The sequence below is a fragment of the Nothoprocta perdicaria genome, unplaced genomic scaffold (genome assembly GCF_003342845.1).
Source record: "Nothoprocta perdicaria isolate Ctin4 unplaced genomic scaffold, notPer1 scaffold_57, whole genome shotgun sequence".
NCBI lineage: Eukaryota > Metazoa > Chordata > Aves > Tinamiformes > Tinamidae > Nothoprocta > Nothoprocta perdicaria.
This window is the reverse complement of record NW_020455832.1, coordinates 3,940,103-3,958,567: the sequence shown is the minus strand read 5'-3', so window position 1 is coordinate 3,958,567 and position 18,465 is coordinate 3,940,103. Positions and strand designations below refer to the sequence as shown.

Below are 18,465 nucleotides of genomic sequence, written 5' to 3'. Positions count from 1 at the left end.
TCACCAAAAGCCTCTCAAAGCTGAGAAAGGAAATTCCTCATCTGTCAGTACTGGTTTAGGCAAGTGTCTAGGAATGGCATGTGTCCCACTCTGAAATGGATATTGCAACATGCAGATTTTGCTGAGTAAAGCACAAAGCATCAAAGATGAAACGTAAGTTTTTATTTCACTCTGTTTCTGTACGAATCAGGACAGTAAGACTAAGAGAGGTGAGCAGCCAGTGACAGCTTCTAGGGAAGCCAGCGTTCAGAGCTCACTATGAAATGCCTTCAAAGGATGAAGCAGGGTTTTTTTGCCTCAAATCTGCGCATGTGTTCACATAATCTTAAATTCTTCTGAGTAAATAAAGAACTAAATAAATATATAAAGAACTAAAGTCCTTAACAGCTTCTGTATGTTGTATTGCAGCTTGCAGGTGTGAACACAAGCGGAGCACAAACCTAAACCAGAGCAGGCTTGTTTACATAGCTTAAAAACACATAGCAGCCAGCTTGCAACTTTGCAAAGGTTTCCTTTACTTTAGAGGAATCAGAAATCTGAATACAAATACAGCAGTAGAGATTTTCCAAAGAAACACAAGACATTCAACTAACTCTGTTCCAAGAAAATTAATGCCAAAAGGGCTACAGTTAAAATAAAGTGTTGGAGCAAACTTCCGTGTTATAAATGCTCAAGGCTCTCACAAATCCTCAAAATCAGCAACTCCAAATTAAAGCACCTTACCAAATGATGCAGTCCTGTGTATCAAGTATGCACCACACTGGTAGCAGAAATCAGCCACTAAAGCACATTGGCTCTGGCAGCCAATTTCACAGAAGACAGAGCAGAAGAGCTAAAACACGAGCCCGGCTCTGTTTCTTCAGCTCCTGCTATTATTTTTTCTTTTCCCTCTAGAATCTCAAATTTACACATTAGTTCTGCTCGAATTATACACTCCTTGCCTTTTGCTTGGCTTTCTGAAAGATCGAGAAATATTATTAAATATTATTTGAATTCTCTTCTACATGTTCTTAGTTTTTATTTTCCAGTTTGTGCAAGCTGAGCTGTTTTGTTTCCAATGAATCACTAAAATATTACGTCACGAATGGTCTTACAGAACTCTGAGCTACCTTACAGCTATTGTACACTGCAAATCTTCACATTTTCTGATAAATGAGGGCTGCACAGGTGAAAAAATACTAACTTAGAGTCATCTAAACAACACAGTACTATAGGAGGCAGAGGACAATGTGAGTCTAGGGTACATGGTACAATGCTTTAAAATAGGACATGTTAAGTATTACAATACAATAAACATTCAAAAGGCATATTGAAAATCGTGCTCCTGCTTCATTCTCCTGGATGGAATATCTTGCCGCTAAATAACTCTTTTTTTTAGGGGGGAAGGAAGGAGGAACCCTTCATGGCATGAAAAGCTGCATCTTTTCCTAGCAGGTGGCCCTTGGAGGCTGACCTCTCCACCCTGTAATGAACAATGAAAATTCCATAAATTACTGGAGCAGAGGATAAGGAATTCCAGGGACAGATGCTGTACCATACATGCCTTGGAACATGACTTACAGCAAATTCTTGCCTATGCAGAAGGAAAAAATAAAACAGGAAAAGATCAGGAAAAGAACATACATTATGTCAGACAGCTTATCCAAAATCAAATATGGAGCAGTGATCCGAAGTCTTTGCACAGCCCTCAATAATGTAAACCAAGGGAGAGAAGACTCTGTGCATCAGGGTGCAGAGACAGCAACTTCTGGCACATATGTAAGTGCTGAGGGGATGCAGGCCACACAAGAGATGCATCTGCTGTTTAAGCCATTAAAAAACTGCAACTCTTAGTTACTGCTTCTGGTGTACTGGAAAAAAACACGGGCCTGTTTGGCCCCGTGTGAAGCCAAGGCTCCCAGGCACCCGCTTTGCCCAGGGCAACACCCTCCTATGGGGCATCCTATGGGGCATCCTGCTTCTTCAGGAAGGAATGACTCTCTCCAGCTCCATAAAGGTTGCACGATGTTAATTATGTGCTCACTAAGCAATCTGAAACACGTAACTGTTTTTCATTTTAAGTATCTATTTGCTTGATGTTGATGTCAGCAATATAACTTGAGGGTTTTTTTTTTCACTTCCAGAAGAAGGAAAAGGACAAAACATGCAGTTTTTAGCAGGATGGGCTGTCTAAACAGGCAGCCAGCAGTGAAATCCTGAGAGAGGAAAGCCCCATGCACCAGATAAAAGCCAACTAGGCTGGTGTCAGATGGCCACAAATGTCCACTCTGACACAATGAGAGCGCTAAACAACAGTTAATTTGCAATTTCACACACAAAACCTCTTTCTGGGGTTAGTGCAGGTTTAATACACCTTGAAAACAGATTGACTTGAAGTATACTTGGCCTATGCTGAAAACAAGTCCAAGACGCAGTAGGAGAACTTGTGGAATAGGGAAGGGATTTGTACTCCCAGATAACACAATCCTATAGGAAAACGTCCAGCACTGGGCTGATGTGGGAGGAGGAGGAGCGAGCCCTCCTGCAGGCACAGCGAGTTCCCCAAAGGGAACCCGCAGGGGCCCAAGGAGCAGGCCCCGCGCTGCGGGGAAGGCCCCAGCTCACCCAGGGGACCCGCTGCGCCCGGGGACTCTTGTTCATTCGCTGCCTCCACCGTCTGCCTGCGTCAAAACCACGCAGAAGAACCAGCTCATCAACAGGATGCAGAGCTAAATGCAGCCGCTTGCTCCCTCCAAAGCCACCCCAAAGCCAGGAGCAGCTCAGCACCGATGCAGCTCACACAGTTTTTCTTTTCTCTCCCTGTCAAGGGAGAACAGACCCATCAGCCCAGGACCCAAACGAGCAGAGGGGCTACTGGACATGAAGCGAGAAGCCTGTCCAGAAACCGCAGCCCCAGGCCGTGCCCACGGACAGGGGCACAGGGCAAAGGCTTTCACCCGTGAAGCAGGGCACGAGGGCAGAGTCACCGCACTGGCATTTCCCTGTTCTAAACATAAATAAAGGAAGCACATGAGGGGCACACACAAAAGCCTGTAATTACACAGACATTTTATTTGCAGCCTCTGAGGCTGTTTCATGCTGAAGTTTTAAGAACTAATTTTCATGCCATGATCCTCCCCTGCGCTGCCAAAGAGCTGCCTGTCAGCCCCTCTCCAGCTCGGCTCCAGGTTCGGAGGCACCAGCAAGTTTTCAATTTGGCTCCAAGCTCATGGATTCAAGGAAGGCCGCGGGCTCCAACTCCCCACGACTCCCGGGCTGTGACTTAAAGCAAAGCAAAGACAAAAACAAGGACAAAACAGCTTGTTATTAGCAACAGTCTTGCGAATACTGTAGTTTCCCTTCTTCACCCTTTCGGTTTGTGGTTGAACACAGGGGTTTTGGGTGGTGTCTGTTACTAGGGCTGTGTTTCAAACATGCAAAGCCCTGGTTGCCACGTAAACGGCATCATACAACACCTACATACTAGCAAATAGATCAGGATGACTTTATCTGAGCAAAACTACAGACAGCAGATAAAACAGCAGGACCTGCTACCACCTCCACACCGCCTTCCCAGCCGCTCCCCAGCACTCAGGAAAAAGGGATATTAAAAAATAGGATTTCTAGTCAGGTGTGAGCCCTGATTCACTCAGCCACAGCAGTAATAAATAAATTACAATTTTTAGAAAATTTAATTATAATTACAATTTAAAAATATAATTAAATTCTACAGATCAACAAGGCACGTTTTCTGTTTATTTCTAGAGGCTCATACACTGAGGCCTTAAACTGCATTGTTGCCCAAAGGAAATGGAACTGGAGAAACTTGAGCACTGAGGTGCCTTCCCCATCCCCTTCATTAAAAGGAGAAAAAAAATTAAAATAAACCTTTCAAATTTCTTACTCTTTGCAATTTTGTTCCTAGGTCCTACTTTAATATTAGCCTTTTTTGTCATTCGCAAAAACCACACATTTCATCACTGTGCTATCTAATGGCGTTAGCACAAAAAGCTTCCCTGAAGTTAAGCAATCTGATGTTAAGAACATCAGCCTGTTCTGTTTCAGAAATACAGTTTCATCTCACTGCTACTTCCTCAAAAGAGGCGTATTTAGTAAGACTTGCTAAATAAATGAGTTAATGAAATAAAATAAGAATTGTATTGAAGAGGTGCTGGAAAACTCATCTTTTACAGAGTACCTGCATGGGTATCAATCTGGTCAACAGAAAAAGAGAGTAACGTCCCCAGCACCAAGGGGCCCAGGCACACAGCTGCCTGCTGCAGGGACAGCACCAATTTGTTCTCTCATTTCGTGAAAGTTAAAACAAAACAACCTAGTTAATCAACACAGGGAATTGAAGTGAAAATATCTGCACTGCAAGAGGAATAATGAGAGGTTTCCTCAGAAAAGATCAGTTAGAGGTTCATGGCACATGAGACATGATCAAGAACAAGCATAAAGCTTTTTTAAGGATACTATATGCAAACAGGTATCTACACAATGTTACAAATTACATCTTACAGTAACTCTGATAAAAGTGCAAGTAATTTAATGATTTGACTCATTTATTTATATAGATATCTCACTCGAGACACCATCCAAGAGCCTCTTGAACCTACCCTCAGAAATAAAACAAATCTCTGTCTTACTTCTTACTAAAAATGAAGAAAACCTTTTAAATAAAAGATCTCAGGCACCTGGGCTGCTTCTTCCCCTTTCCCCCCACTCCAATATAAACTTGAGCCACACACAAAGCACCAGCGAAGTTGGCACCACCGAACATGGTTCTTGTTGATCCTACAGCCTCCTGTCCACACACATCCCCACCAATGAGACCCGGTGACCAGCTCAGCTGCAGATCAAACCTGGACAGTTTTGAGGGTCTGTTTCTGCACCCACACATCAAGAGGGCTCCTTAACTTTGCTCAGGGATTTGATCAAAAGCCCGCTTGAGTCTGAAACCCTAATTTCTCCTCCTGAATTTTCTTTCATCAGTGATGTTACCGTAATCCTTAATATCCTAGCTACTTTCCAGCTGTTTGCAATCCAAGGCAAGGGAAATTAACTCTTCTCCCTGGCCTTTACAACACATGCTGTGGCTACTCATTCAAACTCCAAAAATAAATGATATAAAACTGTATTATAAAAACATACATCATTTATAACTTTTTTTAAATCATTTTTTTCTTGGAGAAAACTCCAAATTTAAATGTCAATATTGAGCCACAGGGTTCTCTTTCCAGGCAGAAAAGCATTAATACCTTCATGTGCTGTTCTTTTTTTGTGCTTTCATGGTTCTGACCTGGGCTTGAAAAGGTTTTGAATTCTACCTCAAAGTTCTTCAACACTGATGTGTTCTTAAGGAGCATACAAAAACCTGGAAAAAGACTTTGATGGAAATACTGCCCCTTTACCAAGGGACTGGTGGGTCAATGCACAGCTTTAAGGTGGAAGGGAGTGCATCCTTTTATCATGCCCACTTAGCCACCACTTCACATGGCTGCGTGAAGCTGATGTCCCTAGATGGCCTTGAAAAAAAATCCATCTGAAACTACCATAATAGAAACTTCAGACTGCTTAGCTTCCAGTTTCACAGTAAAAAGGTGAGAGTTTTTCTCATCCAGCCCCCAAAAGAGATGAATTCAAGACATCTATAACTGTCAAGCCATCTACAACCGTTGGATGGCCACCAGAATCAAGCCTGTTCTAGACAAGCTGTGCCCAATCACCACTCAGAAAGCCAGGGGAGCAGCAAGCAGCAGTGTTATTACAGTGAACAGAGCAGTAGTTCTCCTCGGTTCCTTTGCTCAAGCCCTTTCTAGAACACAAGGATTTTGCGACTGTTTCCAGGCACGGTCAGAGCACGGACAAGCTACACGAGCAGCACAGGTTCTCCAGGAAAGTTCATCCCCTGAAGTCCTGGTAAATCCAGGCCTTTTGGGGTAAAAGGCGAGAGCAGCTGCATAAGCCCGAGTTCCTTTAATCCGAGGCACCACCTTCCTTTCCCCGCAGGCACGGTTCACAATCGAGAGCTTTTCCAGATTAACACAGTGAACCAAGGTCAGCGACACAGAGCAGCTCGCGCAGGCCCAGCGGCTGCGAGGGGAAGGCCGGGGCACAACGGGCCAGGGGACAGACACAGCAGGAGGAAATTTAACCCCTGCTCCCTGAGATAACACCTTCATAACGCACACAGATACTGCGTATATACGTGCATGCATGTATGTATATTCAAGGTAAATACAAGCACACCCCCCTTAGCAGATGCCCTAAATGTTCAGACCGCTATCAATGCGCCCGGGCAGCATCATCGGGGTGGTGGCGGGGACCACCCATGAGTTTTCAGTGAAATTTTTGTTTCAGCTTAGACTGCTTATCACTAAATTTCATAGTTCGTGTCTGAATAGACAGGTTCTCCGACGCAGCTGGCCCCTGATCCAGGGATTTAAATCCTTCTCGCTACACAGGCTAGCAGATTTCCTCAGATTCTCCTAGCCCCCTAACAGCTTTCCTCAGATCCTCCTGGCAACAGCCATGAGCAAAAAGCAGGCCAGACTTTCTGCAAAAACCACCTAAAAAGGCAGAGAGGTTTGAAAACCTTTTCTACCTTTAAGTATTTTTCCCTTGGGTATCAGGACAACAGACGGGAATCAGCCACAGGCCCCCCATTTACTCAGACCTTTCTGTTTGCTCCATGGTTTTACAGCATGGAAGCACAGAATATAGAACAATAATGCACACAGTCCACAGCATGGCCCATTTCAGATATTCCTGCATCACTATTACATTCCTTAAGCTCTCGCTAGCTTTGTGCAAGGCAAGCTTAATTAAAAAATTGATTTCTGGCCAACCAGAGCATGTGTTTGTAAGTGCTAAATATTGATAAATCGCTAATTAAAGAGAAAAGGGGAGTCCGATACAGTGATAAGCCTCATTAAAATCAAGTAGCTGAGAAAAAAAAAAAAAAGAGCTAGAGAAACAGGTTGCAAATTTTATTGGACAAAGACAAATAACCCAGCCTTGGAGCTCCTGCTGGGGCAGTAACAGAAATGGAAACGCTCTTCTGAAAGGAAGACTGCAGTTCACCAAGAACTGAACTCAGACAGTCCCGAATTTTCAAAATAGCCCATGAAGCTGCACATACACACATACAACAGCACTGAAAAGCAGAGAAAAGAAAGCTCTGTTCAGCAAAATGATTTTTTTTTTTTATCCCACACTTCTCAGAATGCCCTACTACAAACCTAGTGAAATACTCTGGAGAACTGAGAGGCAGGGGGACATGGAGCAAGGACAGGCCGGAGGGGCTGTGAGTGCGTGACATTCTAGGACAAAAACCAGGACAAGGAAACTACCCCTGGTGTCCAAGAGTCCATAGTGACTTGAGTCTTTCATGAGCCAGCTGGAAACGGTAGAGCTGTCGTGGAGGGCACAGGCTCATCCTTCACGCAGAGCTGGTGAGAGGAAGCTTCTCTGACGTCGTTCTCCAGAGGCCACGTCAGAGCCTGCTCATGCAAGATGGTGAGAACACAAATGGGGCAGCTGGAGGAACTTGGTAAATTCTGCCACTGAAAGGCTACCTTGGAAAAAACTGGGCTTTGTAAATCAGGAGCAACTGGGAAAGGATTCAAGAGCATCTATCTCATCAACCACCTTCCCCAGCTGCAAGGAAGATGGTGTCAAGACAGAGCATAAGGAGGAGAGGTTTGCAAGAGTATCCCGGGGAACAGGCAGAGAGCTGTGGGCAGGAAGGCTGCAGATGGCAACTGAAGATAAATGGAGCTCAAATTCCTACAGAAGAAGAGATTTTTAGCAGATCTACAGAGGCCCTCCTTATGGAGAGGAAGCAGTTAAAGATGAGGATGGTGTTTCCTCCTTCCCCGCTGCATTGGTGAAATGCCAGAAGCACTTTGCTGAAGTCCCAAGGAGCACCGGAGAGATGGAACTTCAGACATCTGGAGTATGGAGGTCAGAGCAGGCTGCAGAGCAGCTGGGCCAGGCCGCCCGCCGCAACGTCAGCCACTCGTTGGGAAGCGCGGGATGGCTCCGAGCGACGTCCGGGAGCGGGAGCCCGGCAAAGGGCCGGCGGCGGCTCCGCTCCTGCTCCTGGTCTGGCTCTCTGCGCTCCGCAGAGCCAAGGGGCCGAGCGTCACCCGCTGCGACAGCCCCAGGAGAGACTAAGCACGGGCAGGCACAGCTATCGTCACCGCAGGCGGCCGCTCCGAGGCAAAAACACCGACCAACCTGTCCCGGATTTCCCTGTAAAACAGCTACAGAAGTGAGTTACGGGTCACACTTTCCACACTATGACAAACAGTATTGCTCATTTCAACTGTTTGAGCACAAGGAAGAGGCATACACTGCAATACAAAGCACACTGCTTGATTTTAAAAAGATATTCTGTTATCCTCTGATACATGTCCACAAAGTACACAACGAAGTTTTGCAACTAGCTAACTTTTTAGGTCTTTCACATCCACTTGCTAGTCCAATTCCCTTTTCAAGGATGAGTTCAATAAACGATAACAAACAGAAACACACGAATGTAGATTTCTGTGGGAGGATATAGGAGGAGGCAGAGAGACTATTTGCACTTGCCTTCCACCTGCCTCCTAACGTCTGTGGCTTTTCACCATCAAAACTTTCACCATCAAAAGCTGAGTGGCTTTGCACCATCAGAAGAGAAACTTCCTTGCGTTTTTCCTTCTTCTAACATAAATCCCAGGCCACCCCGGATACACTTTCTAGTGTTTGCTGGAGGTTCAGTTACGGCTGAACAGCACAGACCTCTGCTTCACAGCTGTTATGTGACAGGAAGGACAAACCCAGATCTGTATCAGACCAAAACCCCACTGCACAGCAAGGCAACCACCACAAACCACCCATTTGCATTTAGCACACACAACACACCTATGTGAGGAGGGTCCTTTCTTATACCCCTGGGCAGAGGGGGTGATAAACACAGTGAGATCCAAATGGCCCTTTTGGTATTAACTAACACCAGCTGCACTACAAATTCCCAGAGAGGAACTGCTTAAACAGAATCAGTGACTTACTGAATAAGAGGTAGAGATTTCCTGAGCAAAAAGGATGTTTAAAACAGAAAACGCTTTGAGACAGAAGTGTTTCAAGTGTACAATCCTGATTGATAGAACAACAGTTGGGACGTGAAGTCATAACATGTTAACTTTGTATTCAGTCTTTAAAAGCATAAAAAGCAGATAAATGCTTTTGATTATGCAAAACCAAAACTTGACTGTAGGTGCAAGTGTTTTTCAGTATGCAAAATCCGATTTCATTTCATATTTCATTGTCTCTGCATAATCCTCAAGATATGCATGTATGAATAGGTTCATTAAAAAAAGGAACAAACTGTGCCAATGGGAGCTTCTCCATGAGAGTTTCTGTGTTTTTAAGTGGCTAGGTCCCTGTTTTCTTTACTGGAAGCAATGCACTTGTCTAGAATTAAACAAAACATACAAATCTAAATATATTCTTGAGTGAAGAAAAGCACAAAGATAGAAAAGCAAAATTAAAAGGCTTCTTCAGTAGTTTGGACTCACTAAAGAACCACCATGGGAGTAGAATAAAGTCATATGTTGTATGAAAAGCATTTTGTGTGCCAAAAAAAGCAACTTCACAGGAGATGAACATGTGCAATTGCAAAGAGCTCTGCAGGTGGCTGAAAAGGAAACTATCTAAAAAAAACTGTAAGAAAATAAACTAAACAGAACGAGTTTGAACTTTCAGAAAGTTTGTCAGAGGTAACGAGCTGACAGGTCAGCAAAAAGGCAAGGCAGAGCGTTCGTGTCCAAAAACTAAACAAAACACCTTCCAGCTCCCGTTTAGTTTCAAGGTGGCATTTCAAAATTGGAGGGGAAAAACATCCAAAGCAGCAAGTTAACCGGCCTTAGCTTGAACTAGGGTGCTTTATTTTTATCATAACTGCAATAATGAAACATTTGCCAACGCTGAAGGCCGTGTGGCAAGGTCCGCAAGGGGGGAGAGGGGATCAGACGGCGACCGGGCAAAGCTCGGGGTTATGAGCAGCAGGATACAGCCCAGATGGGAACATGAGGCTAGCGGTGTCCCCGGGGGTCAATCCTGCGTCTAACACTGTCCAAAGGCAAGTGCAGGTGCCTGTCCTTAGGGAGGAATAACCCCACATGCCAGTACAGGGTTGACCTGCTGAAAAGCACCTCTGTGGAGAAGGACTCGAGAGTCCCGGAGGACAAATGGACCACGGGCTAGCAGGGCATCCTAGCAGCCAAGGTGGCCAAGGGTATCCTGGTGTGCATCAGGAAGAGCGTCGCCAGCAGGTCAAGGAAGACAATGTTCCCCCCTGCTCAGTCCTGATGAGACCACGAGAGAGACATGGAGCTACTGCAGTGAGCCCTGAAATGGGCTAAGACGAAGGGAGTGGAGCAACCCTCACGTGAGGGAAAGCTGAGAGCTGGGCCTGTGAAGCCCGGAGAAGGGATCTTACCAATGCTCAGAAGTAGCCAAAGGATGTCAAGAGGATGGGGCCAGACCCTTCTCAGTGGTGCCCCGTGATGTGACAAGACACAACAGCCACAAACTGAAGCCCAGGAAGTTCTGTGCGAATGTGAAGTAAAACTTCTTAACTGTGAAGGTGATAGAGTACTGGAATGGAGAAGTTACGGAGTCTCCTTTGCTGTGGGTATTTGGAAGCCATCTAGACACATTCCCGGCCAACATGCTGTAGGTGACTCTGCATGAGCAAGGCTTGGGAGCAAATGATCCCACTTCGAACTTCAACCTTTCTGTGGATTTACTGCCAACCTCAAAATAATCAAGTGCTGCTTAAGAATAAAAATATATATTCTCATTTACATTAGACTTATGGAGTTACTTGAAAGTTTTCTGAATTAATTTTTGGACATGTAGTTTTATAAAGAAGATTCCATACTCTACAAATCACGCACACACAGACATTTTGTGCCTATGAGCTGTCCCAGATTGATAATCCTGGCACAGATTGTGCTTCAAGACATGAAGCAAGCAACGGAAGTGGAAATGACATATCCTTTAGCTATCTACCAGCAAGGCTTTGATTACATATTATCCCCGATCTTGCAAAGGGCACTGTTATTTCCCCACTTATTTGACCATATTTCATTTGATGGCAGTGGCACAAGCTAGTGGGAGAGCTGTTGTTTTCCCAGCAAGTCAGCAATGCACTAACAACGACCCAAGAGTATTAACCAAAGAGCCATCAGAAGGTACTTCTAGCAACTTAAGTGAAAGGGGGTGGTATCTACCATCTCGTCTTCTACATGCCACAAGCACAACCTACCACCTGTGAAATTCTCTTTTTTCTTTCATTTCCATAATGTTCAAAGGTTGAAGATTGACGTGAATTTTCTCCGGAACAGGACCATTAAAGCTCTGTGTTTTTGAAGATTTTGTACAAAGCAAGCAAGTCTCTACAACAAACAACTTCGCTGCAACACTCCAAGGTGCTCCTTCTCCAGTGAGAAGATGCCCAGCAAAGGCCAATTTGTTCTCTTTTCTCTAGTACTGTTATTTTCAGAAAAAAGAGATGGCAGAAATAACCTTTAGTTATCAGAAACCCTCTTAAAAGAATTTTCAGTATGTTTATTCCCTCTGGAGTTAATCTTTCTATTTCTTTCATAATACACTCGAAACCTTTATTTTATCCCCCTGCCCTGTACACCAGGCTTCCGCCCCCACCATCGCTGAAAAGTGGAAAGGTTATAATCACACCCTGCCAAATGCCTTTTAGCAACCCTAAAAACACTTTTTCTTCCAAATCAAGTCCTAACTAATCAAGTCTTTCACCATCCTCATAACTAGTCTTCTGCAAAGTCCTAACTGGGAAGGAAAGGTCCACAGGTCCACATTAACATCTCCAGGATATTACTGCAGCAACAAGCTCTTCCATGTCCCTTCCCACTAAAACAACTGGGATCTAACAGACTCCTGGCTTTTGTGTTCAAAGTTAAATGTAGAACAAGATGATCCAGCCTCCTGGTCTCCCCTTCTCAAGCCCTTTTGCAAACAGCTCTCTCTTCCACAGATCTCTCACCAGATGAGAAGCCATATGCTGAGAAGCATCATCAATCTCACTGAACACAAACCTCTTCTGAAACCCAGGAAAAAGGAAGCGTTAGCCACAGTCCCCCATGTGCATTATGAAGCAGCAGTTACTCTTTTGGACTGAGTCATCCAGAATTCTGGTAATCTGGAATATAATAAGCAAAAGCAGAAGACACACAACCAAATCACAAGCACGCATGATGCATAGCAGCTTAGCACAGCCATGAGCTGGCGGGGAGGAGAAGGTCAAGATGTATGACTAGGGCTGATATGATTCCCTATTCCAATTTTAATATACATCCAGGAGGGAACTTCCCCTTTCAGTCGTGTTTCTGTAAACGGATTTCCCCCCATCTTTCTACTCCTGGCCACAACAGATAGGGAAGACTCCTGTTATATCTGCTGTGGACCTGACCATGGCCTTCGCTGTCATAGCAGCACATGGCACTTGCTTCACACCAAGCTACAACCTCTTCCAACCAAAATCCTTCTCTTACCCTATATATCCTACATTCTCAGTGCTGGATGTGTTATCCCACTGCCTTTACAACAAAATCCTTAGACTAGTGACATGTTCTAAAGAACTGGGTGGTCAATTAGACATTTCCACTGTGCATTTATTAGCATAAAGATTAAGCTGGATTGCAAATGCTCATGATGAAGAGGAATGTCAATTGCTGTAGATGACATGCGGACAGAAGCCTGCAGAGACAAGCAGCTAAGTGTCTGTAGCTTTCCTGATGTTGTCTTCAGGATAACTGATTCCACAGGGGATGGAGGGTGGTGGTGGGAGAACCGAAGCAGTGGCTGGTACAAGAGCTTGACAATAAATAGCAGCTTGGCCATCTCTTCAGGGCCTCTTTAGGCAGTACTCCCCAAGAGGACTGACCAGCAAATTCTTTGAAGCTAACTGAAGAAGCCAGATTTGTGCCCGTGCTGAAGGCACCTAAATCCCAGGCAGGGAAGGATTGGGTTAGAAGGCTACAAATTGCACAGCCGTATTTATGGGAGGCGCTCATACATCTCCACAGTAACAAGCATCACTGACTCGCGTGTGTCTGACGTTAGATCTGTGCAATATCAGACTGCTAAATCTCCGTGCGTGCACACACACATGCAAGAGCCACTACATTTTCTAAGAAACTTTTAACTGCCTGGGCAAGTGCCTTGGGATCAATACACTGCTACATTTACCTAAATCTTTTTTATTTACTTTGGAGCAGCAGGAGAGCATAAAATGGGCTCCTGAGAGGTAAGGGAGCAAGTAAGGACACAATCCAGTGGAGGAGAGGAGCAGCTGTGCGAGCCCCTGCAGCCGCCAGCTCCTCGCTCCGGCGAGCCCCGGTACTTGTAAGTGAGGTCCATTTACCAATGAGCCCCATGAGGTACTTCTTGGATTTGCAAGCTGCATAAACCTATCCAACAACACAGAGGGCCTTTACTCCCCAAAATATCAGCAACCATCCTCTTGTTTTGAAAACAACGAGGAGGAAGAAATCCAGGCCAACGGGCACGAGGGGAAAAGCAGAGAGGAAAATTATTGAAGCCTTCGCTTGCATAAAGTCTGCAGGCTGCAGATCAGCTATTTTTCCTGGATGTTTGCTTAAGCAACTTGTTTGCAGAACCTTTGCTTTCTAAAAATGCATCAGGGAGAATTCACAACAGATTTTCCTCAATCTGTTTTTGCTGATTAGATGATACTCTTAAGTAACACTGAACTAGGTGACCAGTCATTCTCCAGTAATGAACAGTCAGCAACATGCTCTCAATCTCAATTCAAACAAACACCTCGGATGAAAAACAGCCTTTAGAAATGTCTTTTCAAGTAATCTGCTGAAAGAAGAAAAGTGTTAGCTACATTTATTCAGAGTAAGTTCCCAGCTCTAGTAGGCAGTATCTCTGAAGAACTACACAGTTAATACAGCTCAGAGATAACTTACGTTCTTCAAAAACTCAGATAACTAAGAAAAACTAAGATGCAAGGATTTTAGTGCTTTGGTCCTCCTAGAGCTCCCAGGTCTGGTGGCAGATATAAGAAAGAAGCTAATCGAGATTGAGGCCTGATGCTTCTTTGCCAGTCATGCTGCATTGCAAAAGAAATGCTCAAAAAACAGAAGAACCCCAAGTGATTTAACTTGAATTCCTCTTTGTAGAAACTTAGAGAAATCACCCCCTATCTCCTGAAGTCACATTTTTGGAGAGTGTACCAAGAGCCTGTACTGCAAAAATGAAAATACATCAGTAACAAAAATATCACACATGTCTTTAGAAGTTCTTTCCACCCGTTTTAGCATCCAGGTGCCAGAGTGGCACTGACAACTATCACTACATTAAGGTGACGCCCAATGATGCCCCTTGCCTGCTACCTGCCCCACCAGCACCACGAGCAAGGAAAGGGATGACACCGGATCCATCTCCCAATCAGTTAAGGGTTGGGCTGCAGTCTGAAGGCTTCTCGGGCACCCTCATCCAGCCTGGTTTTGAGCAAGTTGAACTGAACTGATGGGTCCATCATAAATAACTGTTCCAAGGCAACAACTGAGTGAAGAAGCAAATATTTTATGCCTAAAGAGGTGAGGTTACAGCACAACTATATATTAGCTTTCATATGAGTGTTTAGTGAGGGAAGAAGTCATAGCTATTTATCAGATTCTCAAAACGAAAAGCGACTAAAACATAAAATCTATGATCTCACAGTCATGCACTATTTTACATTGTACATAAGATAACAGGATCAAATTGTTTAATAACATAATCACCTACTGAAACCAGAAATGAACATTAGACAGAATAATAACTCCAGCAGTCTGTTTTCCTAAAATCGAATAAGAGAGACACACCACTTTATATCCATTACTTTAAACAGCTACACTGCATGCCAAATGGAAGTGACTGAAAAAAAGCAAAACACAGCAAATCAGGTGACCGTTATCACTGAATTTTGTATGAGTTCAAAACGTATCATTGCTATTTCTCTCAAAAGAGGAAACTTCTATGTATGTCTGTAGGCTCAGACAAGCCTACCATGAGGATTCTCCCTGTCAGCGCTCCCAACGTGGCACTGGTAGGAGAGGCAGTTCAGCACCAGCACTGATCTCTAGTGCAACTAAATCAAATGGCCAGTCATCTGTATGCTTAGGTGTTTTGCTGTAAAATGCATCAAATCACAGGATTTGAGACACTTTTCTTTCCATGAAAGAGAAACCTTCCCCTTTGGGCTCCATGACCATCCCAACGATGTCAGAGCACCCACTGTCCCAGATGGTGCTGGGGAGGGACATACCCTGGCCACAACAGCCATGTGACAGGTATCTATTAGGATTAACATCGTTGAAGAGATTGCCAGACTTCATACATGCCTTTTTTTTTTTTTTTTTTTTTGAGGTTAAAAATAAAAGCCCTAGCTTTAAGAGAGCAGCTAGTAAGTCTTTTATATGCCTCCCATGAACAGACCTGCAATGAATAAGTGCTTTCATATATGACCTGTAAGGGAGAATTTTACAAGACCTGCATAACTGAGATACAAATAGGTCCCAAAAGGCTGCTAGTAAAGAGAACAAAGTCAAGTCAGCAGCAGTATAAGAAGTGTCGGGAGGTTACCACTGGCTTCTAAAATACTCATGTTGCTTGCACGTTAACCATTACCTGCTTTTCTGTTTGCAGATCAAGCACTTTTGTCTTCCCAAATAACCCAGCCAGAAGAAAGCACCAAGCAGTTTCCCCCCCGACCTGCACGAGCAGAAGTCCAGCCAGAGGCTCCCAGCAGCAAATGCCCTGATGCCTGAGCAGCAGGTCACGAACAGGGGAGGCTTCAGAAATGCAAGACAACTGAGATGCTGCCTTCAAAACACAGTTGCTCCCACTCCCCTCATGCCCCCTGTCCTCCAACACAGCCGGCTCCTGCCCAGCTAATAAGGAACCAACGTCCTGGTTAGGTGCAGTCACGGTAGCTGTTCATCTGCTGCTCTGCTGCACACACAGTTTCTCAAATCACCACTCGATACATACCTTTTCCTTTCTTCCACTATCCTTTTGCCACCAAATCACCAATAGAAATACTTTAAGAAAAGAAAGAAAACATAAAACAGAAGCTATTCACATCTGAAGATCGCTCGCTCGCTTACAGAGATTTGAAGTAGAAGGAATATTTATTTTGGACAACAATCTAATCAGATGCATCTGAAGAGGGAAAAAAACAGACTCCTGAAAAGTTTAATATTGACTTCATAACAGAGCAATGACGCATTTTGATTTTTGTGATACTGAGAAATTCATTAAAAATGACTGACTGCACAAACACTTTTGACTTCTCTGTTGCACAAAGCTATAAGAAAAAGCTTTTCAGAGTAATGTTCATAGTCACAGAATTGTGGCTTTGCTTTTCCCCTTTAGGGGGGAAAAAAACAGGTTGAATCATGTTTCTTAGTTTAGTATTTAATGAGGTACCTAAGGCTTATAATCAAATACTTCTCTAGCAAAAGAGAGGTTTTAATAGTCTCAAAATCCCTGAAAAATACACATTCAGACTGCCCTTCCACCAGACTGTGGCCTGGGAATTGGCATATGGAGGATTTCATTACAAGTTTAACATCCTGCATACATGTTCCCTAAAGGAGCATGCAGAGGCAGCAATCTCCAAAAAAAGTAGGAATAAAGAATGCCAGAAGACAAGAGTTTCTGGCTCTTCTTTTCCATCAAAGCAACTGCTATGTGGAAGCCATACAGGTACTTACTTGGTCATCCCATAAGGGCTATCAGTTATGGGTGCTCTTTCATGGCATATGTAGTAACTGCACTAAATATCACAGTAGCTTTAACTACATCTCCATAAATTCTGTGTAGCTCAGTATAGTTCCCCATATGCATTAATTTGGGGTTATGGAGGTGAGCATATCTCAGCAGAAGAGCTGTGTTGACAAGGGTAGTCCAAGGGAGCTAGACAAAAACGCCCTGGTTCCTATAGAAACACTCCCTGCCTCTTCACACATCTTTGCAAGTGCAGAAGTTAAGTCGGTGTGGAGGTAACAGGGATTTGTAGACACAGAGTGGCAGTCTCTCCCCCGACTTCTCAGGATTTTGTCTTTTTTCTGTCACCATTTAGTTCCTATAGGTTGTGAAGTGTCTTGTAAGGAGACAAAACAGCTTCTCAGGTAGCTCCAGCCTCTGCAAAGTAGCAGTGAAGACAGTCACCCCACAGGGCAATTTGTTCCAGTGCCACCCTCTAGAGGGAAAAAAAGTATGTATTTGCTGTCTTTGAAAATCCTGTCTGAATTTGCCCATGTGTCACCTGTGGTTGCTGCCTCCTTCTTCAATCACCTGCTGCTACCAAGAGAAGAAAGTAGCTGTTGGGATGATAGAGATGATGCAGCCACACTGCAGTACTTACGGGCTGCCATTAGAGCCCCACTTTGCCACATCTTTATCAGACTACAGGAGCACAACTCCCTCAAGCTCCTCTCACAGGCTACACCTTGAATTTCCTGAGGATTTTGGTGACTCAATTCTCAAGTTTTCCTGTGCGTGAAGCTCTGCCATTTAGCTTGCGAATTACCTGTCTTATAACAGGATAATTTGGGAATTATTTCCCAAATTTCTTAAGGACGCACTTTGCTTCCTGAAAGGCTTCCAAAGGATATTCTGAGCAGAGCAGATTCTGGAGGGTTCTGATCCTGCTCTCCAGCAACCAAACCAAGTCCTCGCTCACCACTCTGAGTCCAGCAGTGCACTTTTCCCCACCCAACAGTCCCTCTATCCAGCCCATAGGCTCTTTGTGTCAGAGATCAGGATCAGAACTTCAAGCCAAACAACATCCTGTTCCTTCCAAAGGGACAACTTCAAGGTAAGAGTCCCCAACAGCTGCCTCTGCACGTGCTGTCACCACCACGAGATCTGGAGGGGTCTTTCTCTCCCACCACAGGGGTCCCGAAGAGCTCTACACAACCGCCCGTGTCCAGGCACAACCACCAGTGTACACGGGCAGATGGTCTGTCATGTTCTCCACCCTCTCCTACTTCTCACCTTCCAGCCATGAGTTTGAGCTGTCCTGTGACCCCAGACCCCAACCCACGAACACAGCAGAACCTTAACCCAAGATACAGGCAGAGACACACACACATTCCCAGGGAACCCCCCTGCCACCTCCTGGGCTGCTCGGAGAGCTATCGCCCCCTGAGGCCTCCCGCCATCCCCGGCAGAGCTTCCCTGAACCCCAGTCCTGTGGGGACAACACGCTGCCGCCCAGCACCAACAGCCTGCGCACCCGGGGCGCCCATCCCTTGGGAATCACCACAGGCTGCAGCAGCGGAGAGGCCGGGAAGGAGCCCCACCAGGGAGGCCGGGAAGGAGCCCCACCAGGGAGGCCGGGAAGGAGCCCCACCAGGGAGGCCGGGAAGGAGCCCCACCAGG

At 44.9% G+C, this 18,465-nt stretch overlaps 1 protein-coding gene across 1 annotated transcript in view; it reads right to left on the bottom strand.

The window, feature by feature from the left end:
* The window catches only part of ABI1 (abl interactor 1), a 73,068-nt gene that overhangs the window by 28,658 nt on the left and 25,945 nt on the right, over positions 1-18,465 (bottom strand). The window contains exon 3 of the mRNA XM_026048785.1: positions 8,187-8,249. Within this exon, the coding sequence (XP_025904570.1) occupies positions 8,187-8,249 (63 nt within the window). The remainder of the gene's footprint in view (positions 1-8,186; positions 8,250-18,465) is intronic.